The sequence below is a fragment of the Camelus ferus genome, chromosome 7, assembly GCF_009834535.1.
Source record: "Camelus ferus isolate YT-003-E chromosome 7, BCGSAC_Cfer_1.0, whole genome shotgun sequence".
In the NCBI taxonomy this organism is placed as follows: domain Eukaryota; kingdom Metazoa; phylum Chordata; class Mammalia; order Artiodactyla; family Camelidae; genus Camelus; species Camelus ferus.
Window position 1 is genome coordinate 38,477,869 of NC_045702.1, and position 23,660 is coordinate 38,501,528.

At 44.2% G+C, this 23,660-nt stretch overlaps 1 protein-coding gene and 1 long non-coding RNA gene across 6 annotated transcripts in view; one reads left to right on the forward strand and one right to left on the reverse strand.

Moving 5' to 3' along the window:
- Positions 1-22,020, reverse strand: part of BMPER (BMP binding endothelial regulator) — a 260,419-nt gene extending 238,399 nt beyond the window's left edge. For 3 of the 5 annotated variants that reach the window (XM_032483754.1, XM_032483752.1, XM_032483757.1), the window contains exon 1: positions 196-586. In XM_032483754.1, the coding sequence (XP_032339645.1) occupies positions 196-328 (133 nt within the window). In that variant the 5' untranslated portion in view covers positions 329-586. Of the gene's footprint in view, positions 1-195; positions 587-21,924 lie in introns of those variants that run through there. The other 2 variants (XM_032483753.1, XM_032483755.1) reach the window with 2 other exon arrangements.
- On the forward strand, positions 160-2,258 carry LOC116664895. Its single transcript, XR_004321424.1, has 2 exons — positions 160-263; positions 580-2,258. It is a non-coding gene; the product is annotated as an uncharacterized LOC116664895 (long non-coding RNA).
- Positions 22,021-23,660: the final 1,640 nt, after the last annotated feature.

A 23,660-nucleotide genomic window follows, 5' to 3' on the forward strand; every position in this document is an offset into this window, starting at 1 on the left:
CTCCACCGCTTAACCTACTCACTGCCTTCCCACCCTTTAACCCCGCTGGCTTCGATTCATCCCCATCCGCCAGCGAGAGGCAGGCTCCAAGGTGCTCGCTCCCCACCCTCCCGTCCCCGGGGCAAGCCAGTGCCTCCTCTCCCAGGTACCAAACCAGCATCCGGGAGGGCCGGTGCCTCTTGCCCCCTCCCCTACCTGTCAAGAAGGAGGAAGCCAGAGACATGGGGACCCCCGAGCAATTGAGCAGCAGCAAGACGCAGCAGGTAATCCCGGGCGAGCGCCGGCAGGGACGCTCAGCCAGAGCCCTGACGCCGGAGAACCAGAGCATCGTCACCTGGAGGGAATCCCGGGCGACTGCAGGTCCCGCGCCGCCGCCTATGCTCCGCTACCACCGCTCGCAGTCAAAAAGGGCTCTCAGCCGGCGAGTCGGGAGACAGTCCGCGAAGGAGGGAGGCGGGCGCCCGGGAGCCGGGGGGGCGGGGGAGGCGGGAGAGGGAGGCGAGGGGTGGGGGGCGCCCAGGGAGGAGGGTCCTGCGGCCAGGCTCCTCCAATGCGGCTTTTTTTTTTTTTTTTTTTAAGGAGTTGCTTGCAGCGGTTTAGTCGTCTGCCCTTCTACAACAGAGCGGGGGCCGGGAGAAGGGGGTGTCACAGCAGCTGGAGATAGGCAGAAAGGAGAGGCTGCGCAGCCCGCTGCGCACCGCTGCTCCGCCGCCGCCGCCCGAGCTGCAGCGACTGCCCCGGGGCGCTGCCGCTGCCGCCGCGTCCTCCACTGCTGCACTCCCACCTTCTGCCGGCCCACCGGCTCTCGACCCGGCCCGCGCGCACGCTCGCTCTGGCGTCGGAGACCCGGGCGCACCGGGCGCCTCCGGGAACCCGCTGGGGGCGCCCCGGCGCAGGAGGGACTGCAGAAGCCCGCGCCCTGCACTCGTCTCCGCTGGGCTTCCAGCCCACTCCCCAGCCCCTCGAGGGAAACCACTTGCCCCTAGGCGCGGATCCCAGCGGGGCAGGCGTGTCTCCACCGCCCGGAGCGCGCGGCGCCTCCTCCCTTCCCCGCGGAAACCTCCCCTAAGGGGGTATGCCGCACCACCCCTGCTCACGCCCGGGTGCTCCAACCCTGGGAGGGAGCAGAATATGGGGCGCAGAGCGCCTCATCACCCCCACTCTTTCCAGGTGTCCCAGCTTTGGGAAGGAGCGACAAACGGGGGCCGGGGGGCCCCCTAACTTTTCACTCCCTGCTTTACTTCCCTCTGGTGGGGGCGCGACAGCGGACTCAACGGGCCGAGCAGTCAGAGGGGCGAGGGGCCTTCGAGATCAGTGCTCTGTGCTTATGTGTCTGCGCGTCATGACAGTAGAGAAGACAGAAATTGAAACGACGCGCAAGGTAGAGTAATAAACGTACAGAAGCTAACGCTTTTCTCCCTTAAAAAAAAGGAACAGTCGCTCCATGACTCCTCCCTTCCAAACTCGGGCGGACCGGGGCGGGTGCTGTTTGACTAATCATTCATTCACCCGAGAAAGAGGGAGGGACCCGCGGGGCGGCTAATCTCTGGCTGGAGCCGCCGAGGCTCGGAGTTCTCGCCTTCGCAGACCTGGGTGACAATAAGTCCGACCGTACGGCCGGCGGATCCACCCTGGCCGGACCGCGGCCTTCCGCTCAAGCCGTGGCACCCTCTGCTCAAAGGAGGAGAGAAGAGTTTTTGTAACCAAATGAGAATTAGGGGACGCTTGGCAAGTGTTGGGACCTGATGATCAGCCGTCCTCGGAGCTCACCGTGGGTCGCCGGCTTCCTTTCCCCAATAATGGAAACGCCCCCCCCCACCACCACCACACGCCGACCCTCCTGGCTGGTCGGCCTGGTTGCATCCAAACGACAATCACCGACTAGCCAAGCATGTTTCCCAGCGGGGCGCACCTAACAATTTCCCGGCGAAGTGGGTTGTCTGTAGTCGCAGAAACTATACCTTTGCAAATGAATTAGTCTGTTTGCCGACACATTTAGTATAGTTTCCTCTTAAGCCCTCCTGGCTTTGGAAGGGGTGGGGGAGCGCTGTTTATTTGTTTTTATTTTTTCGAGTAGATGGAGAGCTTCCTTTAAGGCAGCAATGCCCACAAACCGGCACGCCAAGGGGCCGATACAAGCGCATTGCTCTGACACGGAAAAAATCAGAGAAGGGAAAGCTGTCATTAGCTTAGCACGCTCCATTTCCCTCTCAAAACAGATTTTTAGTGTAAAACTTAAATTAAAAGAGAAGAAAGATGATGTGTGGTTGCTTTTTTTCTCCCCAAATAACCACCATGGCCAGGCAGCTTCTTGAAAATCAGTGTTTAATGTATTCACTAACAATAAAGAGAACGTGCAAAAAAAAAAAAAAAAAAGGAAAAAAGAAATCTCTAAACCCAGCCTTACCTCTCAATCCATAGAGACCGATTAAAAAAATAAAATAAAAACATTTATTACAACAGATAAGTACAGTCCGATGAAACCACCACCCCTCTCTAAAGATTCTCCCTGCATGAGGTTTTAGCTAAAGATGCTAATCGTGACTTAATTAAGGAAAACGGAACAATGGAGAGGTTGGGAGGCTTTTCATTGCCCTAGACCTCAGCAGTAGATATGGAATTGCAGAATATTTGAAGAGGACACATTAGTTATAGGCAGACATCTTCAAGGGTTTGCATGACAAAAGTCTGTATGATGGAATCTAGGTGTGTGTGGCATTTCTCAAACCAAAGATGTAGTGCCCTGAACTTTCCCTATAGGTGTGAACCTAAAAACTACCTGGAAAATATTTTCATCTACCTGGAAGTTTACCAATGGGAAGGATGTACAGAAGCCTTTGGCAAACTTGTCCATTCTTCCCATTTGTTCCAATCAGCTGCCACCAGTGATTTTCCCTGCTGCCTTCTCAGCAAAAGGGCCCTACTTCTTCCTTCTCCCCAAAGAGCTTATCAGCCCTCCACTGCTGCTGCCACCACCCCTTCAAGTGACAGTCTATCAGCTGCCAGTTGGTCTCTGTCTACACAAAGCTGAGATATTCTGAGGTCAAAAAAAGAAAGAAAAGAAGAAAGAGGCTGTGCACTGAAAAGCATATGGATCTGCCTTCACGTTTAAAGGGTGGGACCATCCAAATCCCCAAAAGCTCTTGACTGAAATCCAAAGGAGAACAAAATGTGTTTGACTCTGTTTATGACATTTTTCAGAGTAAAGGAAGTAATGGGACCCAAAGATCATTCTATAACTTAGGGCCTGTTCTAGTCTCAGCTAGACAATGAGCCATCTCATTCTCTTTAAAATAAAACATATAACCTAATCAGACCCAAAAGGAACCAGGCCTGTGGTAGGAGAAATTCTCTTCATCTCCCTTCAAAACTATGATGCTGAATTTGCACTGAAAAATGCTAGCAAATACACCATTCAGTAACATGGATTCAAAGTAACTTCAAGAGAAATTACATCAACCCAGCTTCCTAAAAACAGAAATAAATAGACCCTTCAAACAAGGCAGCAGGGTAAAGAAATTGTGATACCAACCACTAGGGAGGGCCGGAAGTATTCCATAAATGCGTGAGGGTTTTGCTTTATGGAAAGACATCAGGCATTTTAGACTTCATGAGGATAGGGAAGTTGCTACCTAGGAGCCCAGTCTAGTAAGGAAGAGAAAGCATGTTTAGAAATGGATGCAGTGCAAGGTCTGAAGTGAATGTAAGAGAGCATAACATGGCCTGTCAGCGAAGTTTAAAGAAAGAGGAGGTTTAGCTTCATGGAGGAGATGGCACAGGAGTTGAGCTTTGAAAAGCGGAGAAGGCTTCAGCAGGGGAAAGGACAATTCAGGAGTGGCAGCAAGTAACAGCAGGGAGACACACGTATACAGAGACTGGGCAGCCGTCATTCAATTGGCGCTGTCTGTTGGCTGAAGCAGCGCTGTGGAAAGGCTCGCAGATACCGAGGGCTACATAGGCAGCCCTGGAAGTATCCAGCCCAAATGAGCAACAGGGTGTTTACCATGGATAGGTGCCTACTTCTTGGAAACAACCAGACTGTATTTCTTTAGAATGGAAATTGTTTCTGCAGGTCTCGTCAGCAATCTGCACATTTATTCATGAGAGCACCATTTTCACCTACATCTGTTCGAAAGGGTTTGGGGGTTGGAGTGCATAGTACACGTGAATCAGTGTCTCAGCCTCTTCAGTAATGATTATATGATTCTTCTTGGGATGAAAGTAGAAATGCTGCCTTTAACATTTTTTAAAGCACTGGAGATCTTGGAGATCATACAAACCAATTCCCTATGCTTTGTCTTTAAGAATGAGAATTCTGAAGGCTAAGAGGGAAATGACTAGCCCAGGGCCACACAGCTAGTCAAGGGCATTGTCTGTTTAAACAGAGCTCCTCTGGCTCTCTGATCAAGATGCTTTCCATTTTCAGTGTTCTGCCTTCTTGAGTCATAAGAATAGAGGAAAGGATCACTGGATGTTTTAAATATAATGCAGATTAAAGTTAGAGAGTTGTCGCAATCAGTACTGAAGTATCTATTGTACTGAACTGTCACCAATGATGCAAGTTACAGGACCTTGAAAAGCAGACCATAATATGGCTCACCAGTTGAACAGTGAATTTACTCTTAGGTCAGTAGGTGAAAACACTAAAGAACTGCACTGGGCTTTGCTATTGATTTGCTCAGTTTCTGGTTCTTCAGACAGGAGAGTGTACCATTGAGGCTGATGAGAAGTCCTCTAGATTCTGCCAGAGGGCTCTAGTATCATTCCAAAAAATCAGAAGCCCTGAAATTACTTTTTGTGGCAGTAGGGAGAGTGAGGACAATGACAAAAGCATAATTTTAGTGATATTGGTCTATTTTATTTAAATGTTTATTAAAATGGAATTATTAATTATTAATTATATAATTATTATAATTAATAATTAACCTGCTCTTTTTCTCATTTTCTCTATTGTTTGTAATCTTAAAGTTCTTTTCATACAACTGTACTCATTAAAGAGTTTATTCACTTTTAAAGCAGGGCATTTTGAAAAAAGATGATGGGACCAAGGCATTTTTAGACACAGCTGCATTGAAATAACAAAATCACTGTTTTTTTTTAAATTTTTGAATTAATGTTGTAATAAACTCCCCTCACTCCTTCCCTGGCCCTCACCCACCTCTGACCTCACCCCATCTCTGCCTCAAGGATGATGGTACTTCATGAGTAATGGGGTAAAGTTTTCCTGTTTCACATAGTACTTGTTTATTTAAATATCCATCAGCCAAAACAACCACATTGGAGTGTCACAGATTCTCCAGTTCTACAATTAAAACAAAAGCAGCTATTTTTCAAAGAAGATGTTAACTTTTGTCAACATCTAAAATATTTAATCAAGAAATTATTTTCATATTGGAAGTTATAGAAATCAGATAAAAATCTGACTCCACTAGGTAGGCACCAATGTGTGCTCATTAGTACAGAATGATCTTGGAGAGAGGGTCTTCCACATTCTATCTGGTCAGTAACTCCCCAACCAAATTTGCCCAATCACCAGCTTCATTGGCAAGAAAACCACAGCCCTATCTGTCTATTTAAGTGGGGAATAATAAATGGAATCTCAGCACAAACTCAAGGCACCAGTCTATCGTTCTAGGTTTTACAAGCTCAGTCTCATTTGGAGGAAGCATCAGCTGAGCCAGCAAATCACCATTGCCTCAGAATCATTATTCAAGATTATCTATAGACTCAGAGAAAAACAGTTCAACATTATCTACCTAAGGATATATATTCCAAGATGCTAATTAACATGTTACACTCTGGGAGAAAACCCTGGCTGTCCCTCAGTATTCATTCTTCCTCACTTTAGAGCCCCTAATTTGTGCAGTGCATATGGCTTATGGGCAATAAACACCACTTTCCTCAGCCTTTCTTACAGATAAGAGTGACCACATGACTAACTTCTAGCCAATGGAAAGCATCTTTAAAGAAGGGACATACTCTTCCTTCTTCCTCTCCTCCTTTCTTATGGCTGGAGTAGAAACAGAAATAAAGCTGCTGGAGCTCCAGCAGCCACTTAGTCCCAAGAAAAGACTCCAGGAAGAAAGCTTTAGGGACTTGGCAGAGCAAGAAAAGAGAAGATTAGACTCTGAAACCATGAAATGCAATATGAGCTCTGGGCTGATGACCTCAGACTGTCCTGACTATGAGAGGATGAGCAGCACCTGTCTGGTTTCAGCCCTTGTTGTTGGCTTTTTCCCTTGTTATTTTCAACTAAATATAAAATTTTCTGAAATAACTAGCCTCAAAGACAAAGTGCCTAATAAAAAGCTCAATATATTAATTAGTTTATTTATTTATTAAAAACTGAAGCACTTTCAGAGAGAAAGAGCAAGTCTAGGATTTCAATCACCTGTAGTCCCTGTTTACTTGCATCTTACCAGTTTTAGGAAATTTAGGGGAACTTATAATATGCTTTCTTTGAAAAAAAACTGTAATTATTTGTACCCATGTTTATAGCCACATTAGTCACAACAGCCTAAAGGTAGAAGCACTTCACATGTTCATCAGCAGATAAATGGATAAACCAAATGTGGTATATGCATACAGTGGAATATTATTCAGCCTGAAAAAGGAAGGAAATTCTGATACATGCTACAATGTAGATGAACCTTGAGGACATCATGCTAAGTGAAATAAGCCAGTCACAAAAAGACAGATACTGTATAGTTCCAGTACAGTATCAAGAGTATTCAAGTTTATGGAGACAGAAAGTAAAATGGTGGTTGCCCGGGGGCTGGGGGGGAGGAGGGAACAGAGAGGTACTGTTTAATGAGTCTAGAGTTTTAGTTTTGCAAGATGAAGAGTTCTGGAGATTGGTTACACAGCCACATGAATGTACTTAACACTACTAAACTGTACATTTGAACATGTTAAGGTGGGTAATTTTATGTTATATGTATATTATCATAATTTTAAAATGTTTAATAATTTTTTTAAATAACTTGTATTTTCTTCATCATCACCAAATTAACATAATTGTTGGCCCCCAAAGTAGGAAAAACAGATTAGCAAAGAAAAAAAATGTTGTACTGTTTTATAATCTTGTTATAGTGACTGGCTCTGTGCTAAGCAATTTACTTAGATTACCTCATTCATTTCACCCAACAAGCTTATGAGGCAGTACTGTCATTACTGGCCCCGTTTTATATCTGAGTAAAATTAAGCACAAAAGATTAAGTAAATTGTTCAAGGTCACACAACAGGGAGTTGCTTGAACTAGAATCAGAATCCAGGTAGCCTGACTCTGGAGCGTTTGTTCTTGTTGGTTAAGCTATTGTGAATGTTTTTGTCACTAATTATTCTTTGGCAGCATCATTTTAAAATTATTATACAAAAGTCCCAATTTTATGAAGGTATCATAATCTTCTTTAGTAACCTCGCATCTAAGTTGTTTCCTGTTTTGTTTTTGTTTTTTTTTTTTTACTACTCTGAGGTGCTTTAGCAAACATCCTTTTTACTATTAATTTTTATTTCCTTGAGGATAAATTCATTAATTGGCAGACCCAAGGCAGACGCATTAAGGCTTTCAAATCATAATTTTATACATTCTTCATCAAAGATTATTTTCCCCTTTGGTCGTAAAAATGTTATATGTTAGACTGAAATATTACTCAAAAAGAAAGCCAATCATTAGGAGCTGCAAACTAGTGCTCAAAGTTATCTTAATAGATGTTTGTAGATGCACAGGATATACAATTAATTTAAGACTTGTTAAAAATAAAACCCATCCCACTGACTTTGTAGACTTCATTGATTGTGTGGTGTAAATATTTATTTAGGGAAATCTTAAAACAAACAATAGTGACTTATTTGACTGCTATCAGCTTCACGAATAATATCGAGTGTCTGTGAGCTGGAAGATAATAATCAGTTCCTCCCAGTCTTTCCTTCAGTCTCTTTCTAAAAGCAATTGCTTTCAACTTGAATTCTCAGTTGCTTTTCTTTCCCCAAGCCAAACTTTCCAGTAACTCCCATCAAAGCGACAGTAATCATATTAATGAACAATCTCAGCACCTCTCAGAAGGCAGCAAAATTAAAAATTCAAGTGCCCGAGATTTAATTCATCAGAACTATCCCTTCAACTCTCGCTTAATTTATAGCAGTTTGCTACCAATGAAATTAGTTAGTGGTCATTATGGAATGAATAAAACTAATTTCACTAATGTACGTAGTGTTCAAAGGAAATTCTCCAGAACTAATCCAATCACTTAATATCTAGTCCTAGTTCTGCCACTTTACATTCTAATGATTGAGGCAAACTCATTAACTTCAGGAGGCTTGGTTTCCCCATTTAATAAGAGAGTGAAATAGCATCACCTCTGTCTGCTTTTCAGGGATGGATATGAAATCATTTCATACCTAAGAAGGTAACTGAAAACTAGAGATTTTAGATATGAAAGGGCCCTCCGAAAGCACCTAATTCTACTCCTTCAAACAAACATACAGACTCTTCAACTAAGGTTCAAATAAATGAAGTCACTTGACCAAAGTTGTGATGGACATGAGTTTTTCCCAGAAGAGTAAGCCTCTTCTTAGGGAAATATTTCTCAAAATATATGGTTTGATTAAAGTCTGAAATAATTATAACCCCCCCATTCCCTCACACTTTTCCAGCAAACAGGGGGATTACGTGGCCAAAGCTGGGCCAATGGTTATCTCTCATCCCTCTGACCACATTCATTGGTCCAGGGTTGAAAACGTGACCCTGTGGATTTTTCAGACTTAAGCTGGGGAGGGGCCAGTACCTTAATCCATGTCAGTCTTTGCTATGCAAACCTAGCAATCAATCTTAAGGCCATGCAAGGCAATAAATGCACATTTTTGGAAAAACTGCAATGTGCAGAACAGGTACTTTGTGCCTGTTGAAGTGACCATACTTTCTTTCATGTTGTTATTATTCAATAATTTCCACTATTCTAATTTGAGGCATTTTATTCTCTACGACATCTAAAGCAGTCGTTTACATTGAACCATTTAAGTATATAGCTTTTATTCGTGTAAATAAGAAGTCGTAGGGGAGAACACAACACCTTTCCTGCTCGTTTTAATTGATGTTGGGGAAAAATTCAATTCCAAACAGAGGATCTAGTTCCATTGCATTTCTCATCCCCAGTGAGGTGTATGATGGAAATAACTGCTGGGCATTAGCTATTATAATACCAACAGATGCCATTCAGTGGGGACCAGACAAAACAAACAAGTTAAGTGGCAGTCTGTTGATGAGTCATTTTATTCTTTACTGCTATAAATAGCTTGTCCTATGAGCATCATAGATGTTTGCTCTGTATGACATGTGAATGTGTTACTTTCTGCCCTTCAACATCTGGAGACACTGCTAAATGTAAGCATCAATGGACCCCCCAGATCTGAGGGATATGAGATGGTGTTTCTTGGGTTTTTTAATTAATTAATTGCAAGGGGGAGGTAATTAGATTCACTTATTTATTTTTTAATGGAGGTACTGGGGAATTGAACCAGGACCCTGTGCATGCTAGGCATACTGTCTACCACTGAGCTATACCCTCCCAACTGCTTCTTGGTTTCTAAGTGAGTCACCAGGTCTACTACTCTATACTTTCATATAGCCAGTTTCCTAAATGGCAAAAAACGTCAGCTTGAAAAACCTGAAAAAACGGGAAGTTTAATTTTTACAAGTTTTTCTTGCATTAGTACCACCATTACTCTCCCTTAGAGTTTGGAAAATAATTTTCATGGTGACTAAATTAGTCTCTGATCAAAGGTGAAATTTCTTTAGGTCCCAGAATTTCTAAAGATAAACACTTTACAATCCAGCCTGGGTAAAGGAATAGAATATCCTGGTAAATTCCTTGTTTCAGTTGATAAAGTATTTTAGGTGGAACATATAATTTACTGATTCTCAAGGCATTTGAAAACAATCAAATATAAGTAATATGCAAGCCAGTAAAATTTTACTTTGATGATTCAACAGAACTGCAAATCTTTAAGTTCTCTGAAACGCAAAACATGCTTGCTAGCACCCACATCACCTGAGAGCTTATTAGAGGTGCAGAACCTCAGACCCCAACCCAGAGTCACTGAATCAGAATCTGCATTTCAGCAAGGTCCCCAGGTGAATATGTGTACACTAAACTTTGAGAAGCATTGTTAGTACCACAGGATGATCAATTCAAACACAACCTTTGTAGTACAAATGTAGCCCAAATGTGTCCAAATGTCAATTAATTATAAGAGTTTGACTTGGTAAAAGCAAGACAGGGCACTTTGTAGTTAGGCTACGACATTAATTCATTCAGGCCGGCTTGCATATATAGAAATAATTTACAAATGGACAAAGATTGAAGTTGTGGTAATAAAGTCCTTAAGTGAAAATTTCTGCTTTAGCATCATTTGAGGGGTTCAGATTTTCAAAGCTCACGGTAGGCATCACTTGCTATGTGCAAACAGAAGCTCTTTGTGACTGTTGATTCTGTTTGGTCAACTCAGTTGTGTGCCCTTTTATACATGGGAACGATGCAAAAATAATTTGTCGGGTAGTGTGTTATGACATGTGGACAACTGGAGTGGGAGTGGCTCAGGTTCTAAACAGTTGTGTCTTGGATTCCTTAACCTACCTTGAAATGGGCAGAATACTACTGACACTATCTTTTGTGTGGATTCAATGCAGTTTCATGTGCCAAGCCACTAACTCAGTGCCTGGCACTTGTTGCTACATCAGGGTGATATTTTCTACATTTCTGTGTGTGGAGTTCTGCCTCATTTTATGTTTTCATCCCCACCCCCCCTTTTGGAAATAATGTTTAAAAATGTGTCCCAGAACTTTTGGGGCCAGAAGCATTTAAAACTTGTAAGAGAGGGGAGTTAATGACGGCTAGTGAGGTGCTTACCCACCCAGCGTGGACCCAGCTCCCCGCCGCCTAGGAGCCCTGAGAGCTGCGCGCTCTGCCTCGCAGGCCCTGTAGGTGGCAGCACTGAGCTCTGGAAGCTGCAATTTAACAAGTGCCCGCTGCGACCCGGACTGAGGTTAAGCCCCTGTCATCTGCCCGAAAGTGCGAAGGGTTTGCTGCCACGCACGTAGTAACTGTTCTTTCAAGTACCTGTCAAAATTTCCTTTTTCCCTCCTTTCCAATCTACTTTCTCTGCAAGTGTTTACATTTGTATGGCTTCTCTTTAAGGAAGAGTCTGATCTTAACTCAGAAAACTGGCCTTCCATTATCTTTCTGACCAATTCCTTTTGATTCACACCCAGATGTTTTAGAGCGGTCTTCTGAGAATTGCTTCTTCCTCCTCCTGGACACTCCTGCCCCAGCCCCGCCCAGTTTTTGGCAAATGGTAATGCTTGTAAACCGCATATAGGAAATGCTTTGCACAATTCTAAGCATGTTAAGTACCTTTACTCATTGATTCCTTAAAAATAGCCTGTGAAGTAGGTTGTATTGAGGTAGGTTGTATTGTTGGCAACATGCTCTAAGTCAGACTGAACCAGGATTCAGATCTAGGCAGCCTATTTCTCAAATTGGTGTTTTTAAAACCACATTGAGCTGCCTTTTAAGAGAAGATTGTAAAAGAAATTTTAAAAGCCATCAGATAATTGCCTGCAAATTGAAGAGATCTCAGGAAGGAAATAAGTCTCTACTCTTGGAGAGTTCCCCAAATACAGATAATAACTCTTCTGGCCCACAAATAGGCAAGCTAATGGGCTCGGTAATAGCCTAATTTAGTCTTTCACCAAGGCAGTAGGAAGATGAGAGAGGTCAGGCCTGGCAACAGAACAGGGAGTCCCATTGAGAAATGCAGGTGGAAAGAAAAGCGTTTCCTGTCTCAGGTCTTGAGAAAAGCCACACCCAGTTCGTTTACTGTCAAGTCCTCACCTTTAGGGTTGGCTTGGTGTCACCTCTCTTTACACTGCCAGGGGAGACTGACTTCTCTTACTTCCCCCAGGGAGCTCAAAAACAGAGGTGGAGTAGAGTTAAATACTTTCCTTTGCGGTCTTTGGAATCCAACAGACCTGAGTTCGAATTTTCCTTTCCGTACTTGCTGGCGGACTTGTAACTTAACCAACGGTGAAGCCCATTTTCCTTGTCTGTGAGACAGATCTGTTGGCAGCGCCTGCCTCCGAGTGACATGAGATAACGCAGGGCAGAGCTGTCTGCACAGTGCCCAGCACTCAGGAAGAGCTTCACCTAGGTTTTCACAGTCACACTCCCAAAAGTTTCCATTTCCAGCTTCTAGGGGGTCAAATCAGAGTAACTCCGCTCCTCTAGCTCCTGCTAGATTGATCACTCCGAAGCTGAGTGACATGCTGTCACTCCCCAGCTCACCAACCTTCACTAGCTCCCATGGCTTAGAAAAGAACATTTAAACTCTTTACACTGATGATCAGTTCGCCGCACATCTCCCTCCAGCTGCCTGTGCTGCTAAGTAGTGTCCTCGCACCCTGGGCTGCAGCCAGGGCAACGCGGGGTGCACGCCAGGCCTGCCCCCAAGATTTCTTTCCTGCTTCTGTCACTTCACTTTTGCTTTTTCCTCTGCCTAGTCCTGTGCTGGCCAGTACCTTAGCCACTTGCCATACGTGGCTGTTTAATTAAAATTAAATTTAAGACTCACACTTTTGCCACACCAGCCACATTTCAAGTGCTCGGTAGCCACACGTTTTAGCCAACACAAATCACAGATGATAGCATGGTTCCATCATTGCAGAAAGTTTAATGAGACCATGCTGGCCTAGAGGGTATGTCTAAATCTTAACCATCCTTAGGGACAAGCCCAAATGTCACTGACGCCACAAAGCCACTTCTGTGCCTCCCCAGCTGCAAGTTATCTTTCCCAAAGCGACAGATACATCGCAAACCATGACTCACCCGGCAGACTGGTTACTACTGAGACACCCAATGTCCCAGGCCACATGTCACTTCACGTACAGTGCGGCTCTTTGGTTTCTGAGCCACGTGTGGTAGACGGGGAGGCATGGAGGCCGGAAGCTCCAGGGACGGGATGTTTCATTCTATTGGTTTCACTGAGTTTGGAGCCCCGTTTTAGGTACATTATGTACATTATCTTATTCGGCTCCCTTCAACCCATAAAGTAGGTATTACTGTCCTCATCTTTCAGATGAGAAAAAGGAATACACTGTGGTTAGGTAACTTGTCCAAGATCACATACCAAGAAATAAACCAAATGCAGAATCCAGATCTTTGTGACTCAGTGTTGGGGCTTGTTCCCTGTACAAGCTGCCTGCCCTCAAGCCTTCATTGCTTTCAAGCTAAAAGAATGATTTCCGTCAGAGCTGGGAGAGAGGGAGTGGTGGGGGGTGGATATTCCTGAACAAAGGATAAGAATATTGTGAGGAGAACTGCCTTTTATTCATGTAAATGTGCTACCTCACTGTCGTCTGGTTTCCTTAACTCTCTAAGGGCCTAAAAAAGAAAAAGTAAGTCATACTGTTAGTGTGTGTATGTTTGTGTTTGTACGTGTGCGTGGTCTTAGCACAGGTATACAGGGAACAGGAAAAGAAATTGGGGGGTAGAACACAGTGAAAAGACAAAACAAAAATCTTTCAATATCTCTTCATTGATATCTGAAACCATTTTGTAGTATTAGGTCGAAACAAAACATTTCTATAATTATAGAGCTGAATATTGGCAATTTCCTATGATCCAACCTAATAATTTTAATAATTATCAATTATTTTATCAATTGCACTATCAATTATTTTATCCCTTTTTATCAATTAGAAACAATAGCTATTTAGGGGCCCAGCCTTGAATTTAGCACAATCCAAGTATGAATGCTTTAAAACACCTGTCAGGCATCTGGGACACAGAAGTTGTACCCAGAGCCTGCAACCCTCACCTGAACTTGTAAACAGGGAAGCAGGCAGCTTTGTGAGACAACTCTACGGGCGCCATCGCTGATCTGGGTAGAGAGATAAAATCCCCTGAAAGAGACTGAGAGGCTGCCCCAGGTAGCGCCTCTGAGAGGGTATTAACATATCTAAGGAAAGAATGTGAAGATCAGAGGGGAGGAGGGGGGCTTGGAAAAGGAGAATCTCTGCAGGAGCCGGGAATATGCGGACAGGAGCAGGTCCTGGCTGACTGGCTTGCAGGGATGTATCGCCTGGTGGAGACAGAGGAACCAGGCTAAGCGCCATTAAGATAGCACAACTCGGCTCCCTTGTAACGTTCCTTGTGGATTTCTCTGCAGGCGAAGGAATTCCTTGCACCCTGCTAGCCATCCCCGAAAATGCAGCAGTTTCGTTAAGACTGCACAGAAACAAGGTGACCCACGCCCAGTCTCCCATTTCTGGAGCCGGCTGTCGCCTTCTGTAGACAATATATGAATGAGAATGGTCAGAATGAAAGTGGGTCCTACTTATGTGAGAACCTTGCGGAAAACCAGATAGGAAGTTAAATTCTCAGAATATTTATGTACAGGGCGAGAAACCTATGATTCCAAATGTGTTGGGCAGAATTTTTCTGTCTCTACCAGAGTTGAGAACCTTGTAACATTTCACTTCCTATGAAACCGATGCCCACAGTTTAATGGACACATTTAAGCAATCACACTAAAGCCAAACTCCCTTGAAATGTTCACAGCCCTATCAAACACCAAAACGGAGGTGAAGAAAAGTTTACCCTTGTAAATATGAATGATCACATGTCCTCCTGTGCAAATGGTTTACTTCTGACCCACAAAAAAAACAATTCACTTCAGGATGTAGGTGTACACAGAAATTTTTAGATAGTGTATGAAACTTATTTTAGTTATCTTTAAGAAAAACCTTTGAAGTCTTGTAAGAAAGACCTCCATAAGTTCCAATTCATTTGTTTGGTGACAAATTGTTCTTGAAATGTTGAACTAATGTTTCTCATTAATTTAATATTTCTTAGACCTTTGTGGCCAGATCGTCTCATCTTTAGAACTTTTTGAAAATCTAGAGGTAACTTTAGGTCATTTTAAAAATTTAAGATGTCAAAATGGACCTGTAATGAAAATATGCAAAAAGTTTCTTTTTTCTTTTCTTTTCCCCCAGAAAATGTGAATAAAGGGGTCCAGGAACTTGTGTGGGTTTTTGTGTGTGTGCGTGTGTTGCCTGACTCCAAAAAACTCAAAATGCAAGAGGATATCTAAAATCTGTTTAATATTAAAAAATAACCTCTGAACAGTATAATCCTCCTTTGAAAGATGGAGAAAATAAAGCCCAAGGAAGGGAGCTGACTCTCCAGCAATGCCCTGGTGGATTCTAGCACGGGTCACCATCACTGGCTAAAATTACATGATGGCATCTGGAGTCCTGGGGCCCTGCCTCCACCCTGGACTGTATCTCAGTCCCATTCTCACTGTGTCTTCGGGTCATCTCTCAGGCTGAACCACATTTGTAAACCATTAAACCAGAGACTGCTACTCCTGGTCAGACCACGGGTAACAGTGGTGATGGGCCAGAAATGACCTTATCTCTTTCAGAAGCTTCAATCCCTGTTTACCTGGCCCCAGGACACTTCTAGCCTCAGGATTTAGCACTGTCTTTGAATAAGATTGTAACCTATTCAAGGAGTAGGAAGAGTATTTTAGGTATCTTTTAATCTTTCTGCTCTAAAATTGAGGTTGTGGTAGAATTCAGTACAAAACAGAAATAGATTATTTTGAAGCCTGAATATCAGTGGATCTCAGGCAGAATGGATACTCTTAAGTATTCCAGCCTTGTGGCAACCTAAAGAGACATTAGGTGGATAAAGTTCACTAAGTAAACAAGCCTCCTAAGGTTTGTTTTCTTTGGATGAAAAATGTACATACAGATGTAGAAAATGAGGAGGGCCAGCATCGTGCTTGTGCAATGTGTGCAGTGACACTGGGCCCTGAGCTCAGAAGGGTCTGCTCTCGGTTTAATGCTCTGCTGTCTCAGTCTTGAAATTCTTAATAATTTTGAACAAGGGGCCACTCCACATTTTCATTTTGCACTCGGCCCTGCAAATTATATAGCTGGTCTTGAAAATGAGAGTCCATACTTGATTCTCAGGGGCCTTCTGAATCAGCAATCAGAAGACCTCGGTCTTACTGTCCCAGCATCTTTTGACTTCAGCTGGGTTTTTACTCAAGGCTTTTGTCGTAAGTATATTCTCAAACTAGAAAAGGGCAGCACCGTGACAATGTTTTTAGACAAAACTATTGATGATGCCGCCAATGCACCCAGTCATCTTTGTTAATGTAAAATACTAGCCAGCAGCCAAGTAAGTTGCTTCTGTGTTCTGTGGTCAATGCAGCCTCATATTTGAGGGTCTGCTCTGTGCCAGACCCTGTTTAGGGCACTGAAGATGGCAATCAACCAAAGGAAAGCAATCTCTGCTTTCAACTGGCCTATAGCCTAGTTAGAAGAAATAGACAATAAATGTAAGTCAGTCAATTGTATGTTAGAAGGTGATTAACTATAGAAAAATAAATCAGAAAAGAGGCACTGGGGATATTTTAAATAGGATGGTCAGGGAAGCACTCAGGGAGAAGAGGGTATTTGAGCCAAGCTTTGAAAGAGATCAAGTCATGCATTCTCTGGCCAAGAAATGGAAAGGGCAAAGGCCCTAGGGCAGGTGTGTGCTGTTGGAGGAACAGCAAGAAAGGAGAGAGAGGGAGAGAGAAGAGGAAAAGATGAAGGCGTAGTGGTAATAGAAGTCCAGTCTTGCACAGACTAGTAGGCCATTGTAAAAACTTTACGGAGTAAGAAGGGAAGTGATTGAAGGGCTTGGGGCCTGGGAGTGACATGACAAGACTGAACAGGATTGTTCTGGCTGCTGGGTGGAAGGGCAAAAGGCATCAGGGGTGAAACCAGGAGACCAGTTAGGAGCATATTACAGTCATGCAAATAGAGGTAATTGTAGCTTGGACCAGGTGATTGGCAGTGGAGGTGATGAGAAATGACTAGATTTTGGCTTTATTTGGAAGATAGAGCTGGTAGGATTTACTGAACAATAACCACAACAAAAATAATAACAAAATATTAGACCTGATTTTTCAGCTAACCTAACTCTAGCCAACTTGGTTACCACATTATCTGTTTCCATCTTCACAGCAATCCAGGGTAAGAATTATTGTCTCCATCCTGCAGATAAGGAAACTGGGGCTCAGAGGATTTAGATAACTTGCTAAGGGTACCAGCAAGTAAGTAGAAGAGACATTGAGCTATTTAGATCCAAAACTTTACCAGCACACCATGCTGGATGGATGCTAGATTCCAGAGTCAACTCAGAAAAAAGAAAAAAAAAACCAAAGAGCACAAGAAAAGTCTTATTTGGACTCTGAACTTTGTTCTCTGTTGCCTGGCTGAAAGGGTAGCTCATAGTGAGTTAGCAGTGGGGTACCATAATGAACTTTGTACTGGGAAAATGAGAAATCTCCTACCAGGCACCAATTTAAGAGAAACGGGTTCATCTAGTTCTTTGAAGAGTTTTAACAACCACGGAATTGCGCCAGTAGGGTAGAACCCAAGCCAGGTAAATACCCGCTAAGGCGACTTCATACCAGACACTTTCACAAAAAGCCCATAGCTGCTCCCGGGGTGTGGTGAATGGAGTAACTACAGAAATGGCTCTAGAGCTGATGGGAAGCTTTTGCCTTGGGGGCTCAGTGGACTGAAAGGTATCTGCCATCCAAATGGGATGCACAGGGGAGGGGGTGAGGAGCTGTCAGCTAGAAGTGAAGGATGGCAAAGGGGCTGGGAGTGGAGCCTGGGAGCCTGGCTAAGAGAGGCAGTTGTAAAGTAGCCGGCTCATCTTTGCCATTCCCAATGCCCTCATCAAAGGATGAGATCAGCCCGTGCGGTCTTCAGAGGTTGGCTGCCACTGTATCCACACAGTTCACTGAAAAGTAAGAGCTTGGCATGGGGGGCAAGGAAAGGAACATGGGCTTCCCCTAAAAATAAATGAAGTGAGATGATGTTCCGGTTACTCTTGCTGCTCAAAAATCCACCCCACAGCTTTGGGGCATAAAACAGTGACTTTATTATGCTCTTGGATTCCATGTGTTGGGAATCCTGACAGGGCAAAGTCATAGCTTGTCTTTGCTCCATGATATCTGGGATCTGGACTGGGAAGATAAAAAGATGGAGGTGGAAGGGGTGTGACTTGAAGGCTGTGGACTGGAATCATCAGGAAAAGTCTTCACTCACATCTCTGGTGGTTGAGGATGGCTGTCAGTTGGGACCTCACCTGGGGCTGTTGGCCAGAACACATGACCTGGCTTCCTCATAGTCTGGCAGCCCTAGGGGAGCCAGATTTCTCACATGCTCAAGGTTCCAAAGGAGAGTGTCCAGCCAAAACAGGGGCAACTGGGTCACCTTGTCTGAGCCAGCCTCAAAACTCTTGCAGTCAGTTTTGCTACATTTTGTTAGGTATTAGCAAATCACAAGCCCACCTAGACTCAAAGGGAGGGTACATAGACACTTCCTATCTCATGGGATGAGTATCAAAGAATTTGTGTGCCTGTTTAAAACCACCACAAAAGAGCTTAAAATATCCTGGCATCTGCAGGTATCCCAAGACCTGGGAGAAGAGTGGGAGGGTGCTGTGACCTGTAGGGGGCGTTAGCCTCCAGCAGAAAGTGCTTTCACCTGTTCTCTGCTCCTTTTCCTACTTACCCCCTGAAACCAGGTTGATTCCACTCTTCCTAACTTGGCGTCTTGGGAGGACATTATTTTCCTAATGGTTCATCAGAGTCTACAAGCTCATTCTTATTTTTTTTTTTTTTTGCGTTTTTTTAAACATTTTTTATTGATTTATAATCATTTTACAATGTTGTGTCTACAAGCTCATTCTTATTGTCTCTTGCTCCTTTATGCAGAAGTGCATTCTTCCCTGCCTTATCTATTACATTAATCATTCAGTGAATTAGTAATTCAATAATTAGGATTCCTGATGCCCTGAGTCTGAGGTCTGACTCTACAAGTTTTTAGTTCTCTGACTTTGAATAAGCAGCATGACCTCTCCTAGTCTCAGTTTCCTCATCAACAAAATGGAAGTTTTATAAGGATTAAAAGGAATGATGCCTGACAGAGAAAGACCACTTAAGAAATACAAGCTGATCTGATTTTTAACTGTTCAGCACAGCTCTTTTCTTTTCTTTTTTTTTTAAATGAATTTTCTACTCCTTGTACTTGGTTCATGGCCGGGGCCCTGACAGACCATATTCCCATCCTGACCCCCAGAGGTCCCAGCTGTGTGGCCTTGGGCAGCCCCCTGATCCCCATCACCCTCAGTTTCGCTCTATATGTGCAGTGGGAGGGGGGATAATAGAGGTCTCAAGGGCACTCAGTGTGTTAAATAAAACGATACATGAAAAACAGCACCATCAGTCCAGGCTCTTACGAAGGTTGATTCTCTCCCTGTCCTATTCCCCTGCCACCACGTCCCCATCTTTTCTTCTTTGGTACCACGTACCCCAGTGAAGGGAACAAAGTTCACTCTGCTTAAAGATTCAGAACTTTCTCTTCGACTCCATCTCATGAGCTTTTCCCATCAATACCCTTTTGCCAATTTCCCCAGTCTCCCACTGTGAAAATTCAACTACCTGAACCTTCTGTGAGAAGAGGCTGCTCAGAGATAGCAGTCTCTGGATCTCTGAGAAGAAAGCCAGCGGGACAGCCCAGGTTAGAGGGGGCAGCCCTCTATCACTGGGGGCCGCCCTGCCTGGAGGCCTGGGTAAATACATTAACCAGGCCTGACTCCAGCCTCCTGGTGGGGAGGCTGACACCCTCTGGGTGGAAGGAAAATCCCTCTTGATGGTATGTCTGTTACTCAATTTCCAGCCTTTGAACTGAAGGAGAGAGAGGGGCAATACTGCTATAGCCCAGGGTTTTCTCATTCAGGACTAAACTGAGCGTAGCGTGACAGCCACTGCCGGGATGTGACTTCCTCCCAAGAGAAGAAAAGCCTTAAAAAAAATCCCCCCAAAATGGGGATAAGCCTTAAGTGATCCCAGCCCTCCCTGTAGTGTCTTTGCCCAAATACCCATCTCAGTCACAAACATGTTCCCTGGCGACCCGGCAGAAACCATTCCCCCAAGTAACTGTCAGCTTTCCTTCCTTTTTTTTTTTTTTTTTTTTTTAATATAAGAAGTTGTTTATCAGTGAAAGGAATCTGAGTGTTTACATTCCTTGGACCAAAAGAGGAGACATAGCCTCTGGGAAAGGCTCGCCAGAAAGTTGAATGAACTTCCTCCTTCACATTTCCTCCTCCAACTTCTTTTAGGGAGTACAGTGGGGTGGAAGGTGCCATCTTTTTTCTCAAATGACCCCGCGTCTACACTGGTTTATCAATGTGTGCCTTCAACAAGCATTTAATAAGCATCTATTCTGTGCCTGGCTATGTGACCCAACCTGGAAACATAAAAATGAACTAAACAGGATCCAGCCTTCGAGATGCTCCATGCATGTTCTGATGAGAGATGGAGGGATGGCCAGATACATGAGAACACATAGGTGTCATCGGGTATCCAAGTGCTGCAGTAGGGCCCGGCCATGCAGCCACAGGGGAGGACCAACAGCTCTTGGTGATAAGTGAGCAATGGATGAGTGGGCGTTTGCTGTGTGAGGAAGGAGCACGAGGGGATTTCAGCAAGAAGGGGGAGCAGGCACAAAGGCAGGATGCAACATGGCCCTCTGTAACGGGTCGTTGGGTGCAAGAAGGACTCAGCTAGAAACGCAGCTGAACTTGCTGGCTAGGCTGGAACTTGCCATGCTACAGAATCTGGGCTTTTCTCCAACCCTCAGGAAAGCTGCTTTTCCAAAAGAGTAGCTGGCGGGCAACTTTCTGGTGGCCCTACTTGGGGTCACGGACCTGGTGTTTCCTCAGTTTCTCCCATCTGCAAGCCATAAACTGATTGATTCTCCAAGTCCTTGCGTGGCCTAGATGAGCTACACAGAGAGCATTACGTGGCTTCCAACTTTCATCTGCTTTATTGGTTCAAGAGTGAAAACATTCATTTATTTTTATGGGACACATGGGCTTGGCGATTTTTTTTTAATTATTAAAAATGAAATTCTTGAAAAAAATTAAAAAGTTTGGGTTCACAGCTTCCTACAGTATTGAGTTTGGACTGTGTTTCTCAGGCAAAGCCAGGGACTGATCTCTGCTGAATAACAGTGAACCACGTGGGTTCCTCATGAGACAAAAATGAATGTGTGCATTACTTTCCCCTCCTCCTTTCCTACACGTTCTCCCAAGACAAAGACTCGTGATGATTTTACTTCTCTATTGTTCAAGGAGTTGACATCTAGGTAAAGAGATGGCTGGTTGGTGGAATAAATAAGGCTTAGAGCTGGTTATTTCAATCTGTGACCCCCCAGGATGTCCAGTTGACAAATGAGAAAGAACTGCTTAAGAGAAGAGATGGTCTTCCACCTTCTTCCTAACTGTTCTTACTTTCAGCCTCAGATTCCAAAGAATTAGGACCTGATGTTTTTATGCTAAGATAGGCCAGGGTCTGGATTTCCTCTTGTGCTGAGGAGGAGGGGGAGGGGGAGGAGAGGAGGTATGGGTGCTGTAGTGAGGTCAGTCTGAAGTGATGGAAGGGTAGGCTTGGAAAGAAATGAACTTGATCGAGGGGTAAATAACATAGGCAGTGACCCTTAACTGGGGTTTGGAAGCCCTCGTATCAGAACCACCTGTACTGCTTGCTTAGAATGGAGATTCTGGTGACCCCCACACCAAAGTTGCCAAATGGAATCTTCTGGAGTGAAGTAGAGCAATCTGCAATTTGACAAGGTCCCCAGGTAAAGTTAGAGAATTATTATAAGGCGGACTAAGTGTTCTGGCTCTGGATTCAGAAAGAGGAGGATTCCAGCCCAGGCATTGCTACACACTAATGTGTCCCCAGAAACCTCAACTGTCTTCATTTAAACCCTAGAGATAGTCATAGTACCTATGTGTATCAGTAGGGTATGGTCAGCCTCAGTGAACAGCGTTCCCAATAGTGTCTTAAATCGTGAAAGCATTTGATTCTCTCACGTGACCAGAAGTCTGGAGATGTAGTCCTGGGAGGTCTGGTTCTGTGACTTGACACTTCTGCTGATCTTTCCTCCAAGTTCCAAGGTTGCAAGATGGTGGCAAAAACACAGTCCATCAAGCTTTCACACTAAGGGCACAAGGAGAAGGAAAGAGTAAATGCAATAGGCTCTCCCTATAGGAGTTTCTGCCCTGTTATCTTAGGAGACTTCCCCTTACGTGTCACTGGTCTGAACACCGCCACTCCCACTGCAAAGGGGCTGGGGTAAGGGTGCCAAGCAAATGGAAACTGAAGTTCATGTCAGGCTTCTTGCAGGGCTTTGGAAAAGGGTGACATTCCCTGACACCTGGACAACTTTACTACCTGAATAAACTTGGCTCAGTGAGCAGGGAAGAAGGCAGGCCTCGCTGAGGAACACGTGTGTTTGTCTTCTTAATCAACAACATGTAGCAAGTCTTTTGGAGGTTAGTTTTTTGCTCTTTGGGGTTTTTTTGTTTGTTTGTTTGTTTTTGTTTTTGTTTTGCCTTCATGTCCTTTTGTGCAACTCACTTATAGCTACTGAATAGTCCCATATATCCTAGTCCAGGACCTTGACGTCCTATTCTGTTTATGTTATATTGTTTGTGCTGTCATTACTGCGAGGGGGCTTTGTGCATGGATAGAATAGGCGAAGACAGACAAACAATGTGGAGGACTCCAGAATGAAAGAATATGTCTGCTCTGCTGTAACTCCACAGCACAACCTCCCTCAGCTTGAATTAGCAATGAGCTACCCTTGTTCTAAAGAGTTTCCTGGTTGGAGTTAACAAGAATGAAAATCAAAACAGTCCAGTCTCAGAGCCTCACCCTATCCCGTCTGCACCCAGGGAAGGGCTGGGAGCCAGGGTGGGAAGTACGAGATCAAGGTCATGGTCTACTGCAGTAGAAGGGGACCGTGTGCAGTTCTCCTGGGAGCGACGAGGCTGGCACTATGAGATGACCAGTCTAGACTGTCTTCCACAGGCTGGGAGGCAACCCCTTCCCAAGTGCAGCCCATCCAGGTGGCCTGCCCATCTGCCCTGGCTTTCCAGCCGCTGTCACCATGGAGTTGTCAGGAAATTGGTGATAATTCTCCTTATTGACTGTCTCTATTGATTTTGTCTATGGTGAAAATATACTGCAGGCACATTAAGTAGCTATTATAGGCAAATTGTCTTTTAATGAATTGTACCAACAGACGGGATTTTACATTTAACCCTAACTGGGACTTGGACTTCTTCTTAGGCACTGAATGATCACAGAGGACCTAGGTTCTAGTCAAGAACCCAGGCTGGTACTTGACTGTGGAGATGTCCCTGGATCCTGCTGGGGAGGGCCAAAAACCTGACCAGACAGAAAGCCTGAAAAAGGTCCTGTTAGGAGATGAAACAGATCATTGTCAAAATCACACAAGAATCAGTGCTGTGACTCAAAGGTATACAAGAACTCCTCCCAAAACTGGGCATCACTTTAGATAAACTCCCTATTCTCATCCCACATCTTTTTTTTTTCATCCCACATCTTAAAATGAGATTGTTGCTTTTATGAGGCTAGAAGAAAGCAAGACTTCATGCCTTGTGAGTGTGCTTCTTCCTCCTTCATGTGGTTGTTTTGGCTTTGTTTTCTCAAAAAAA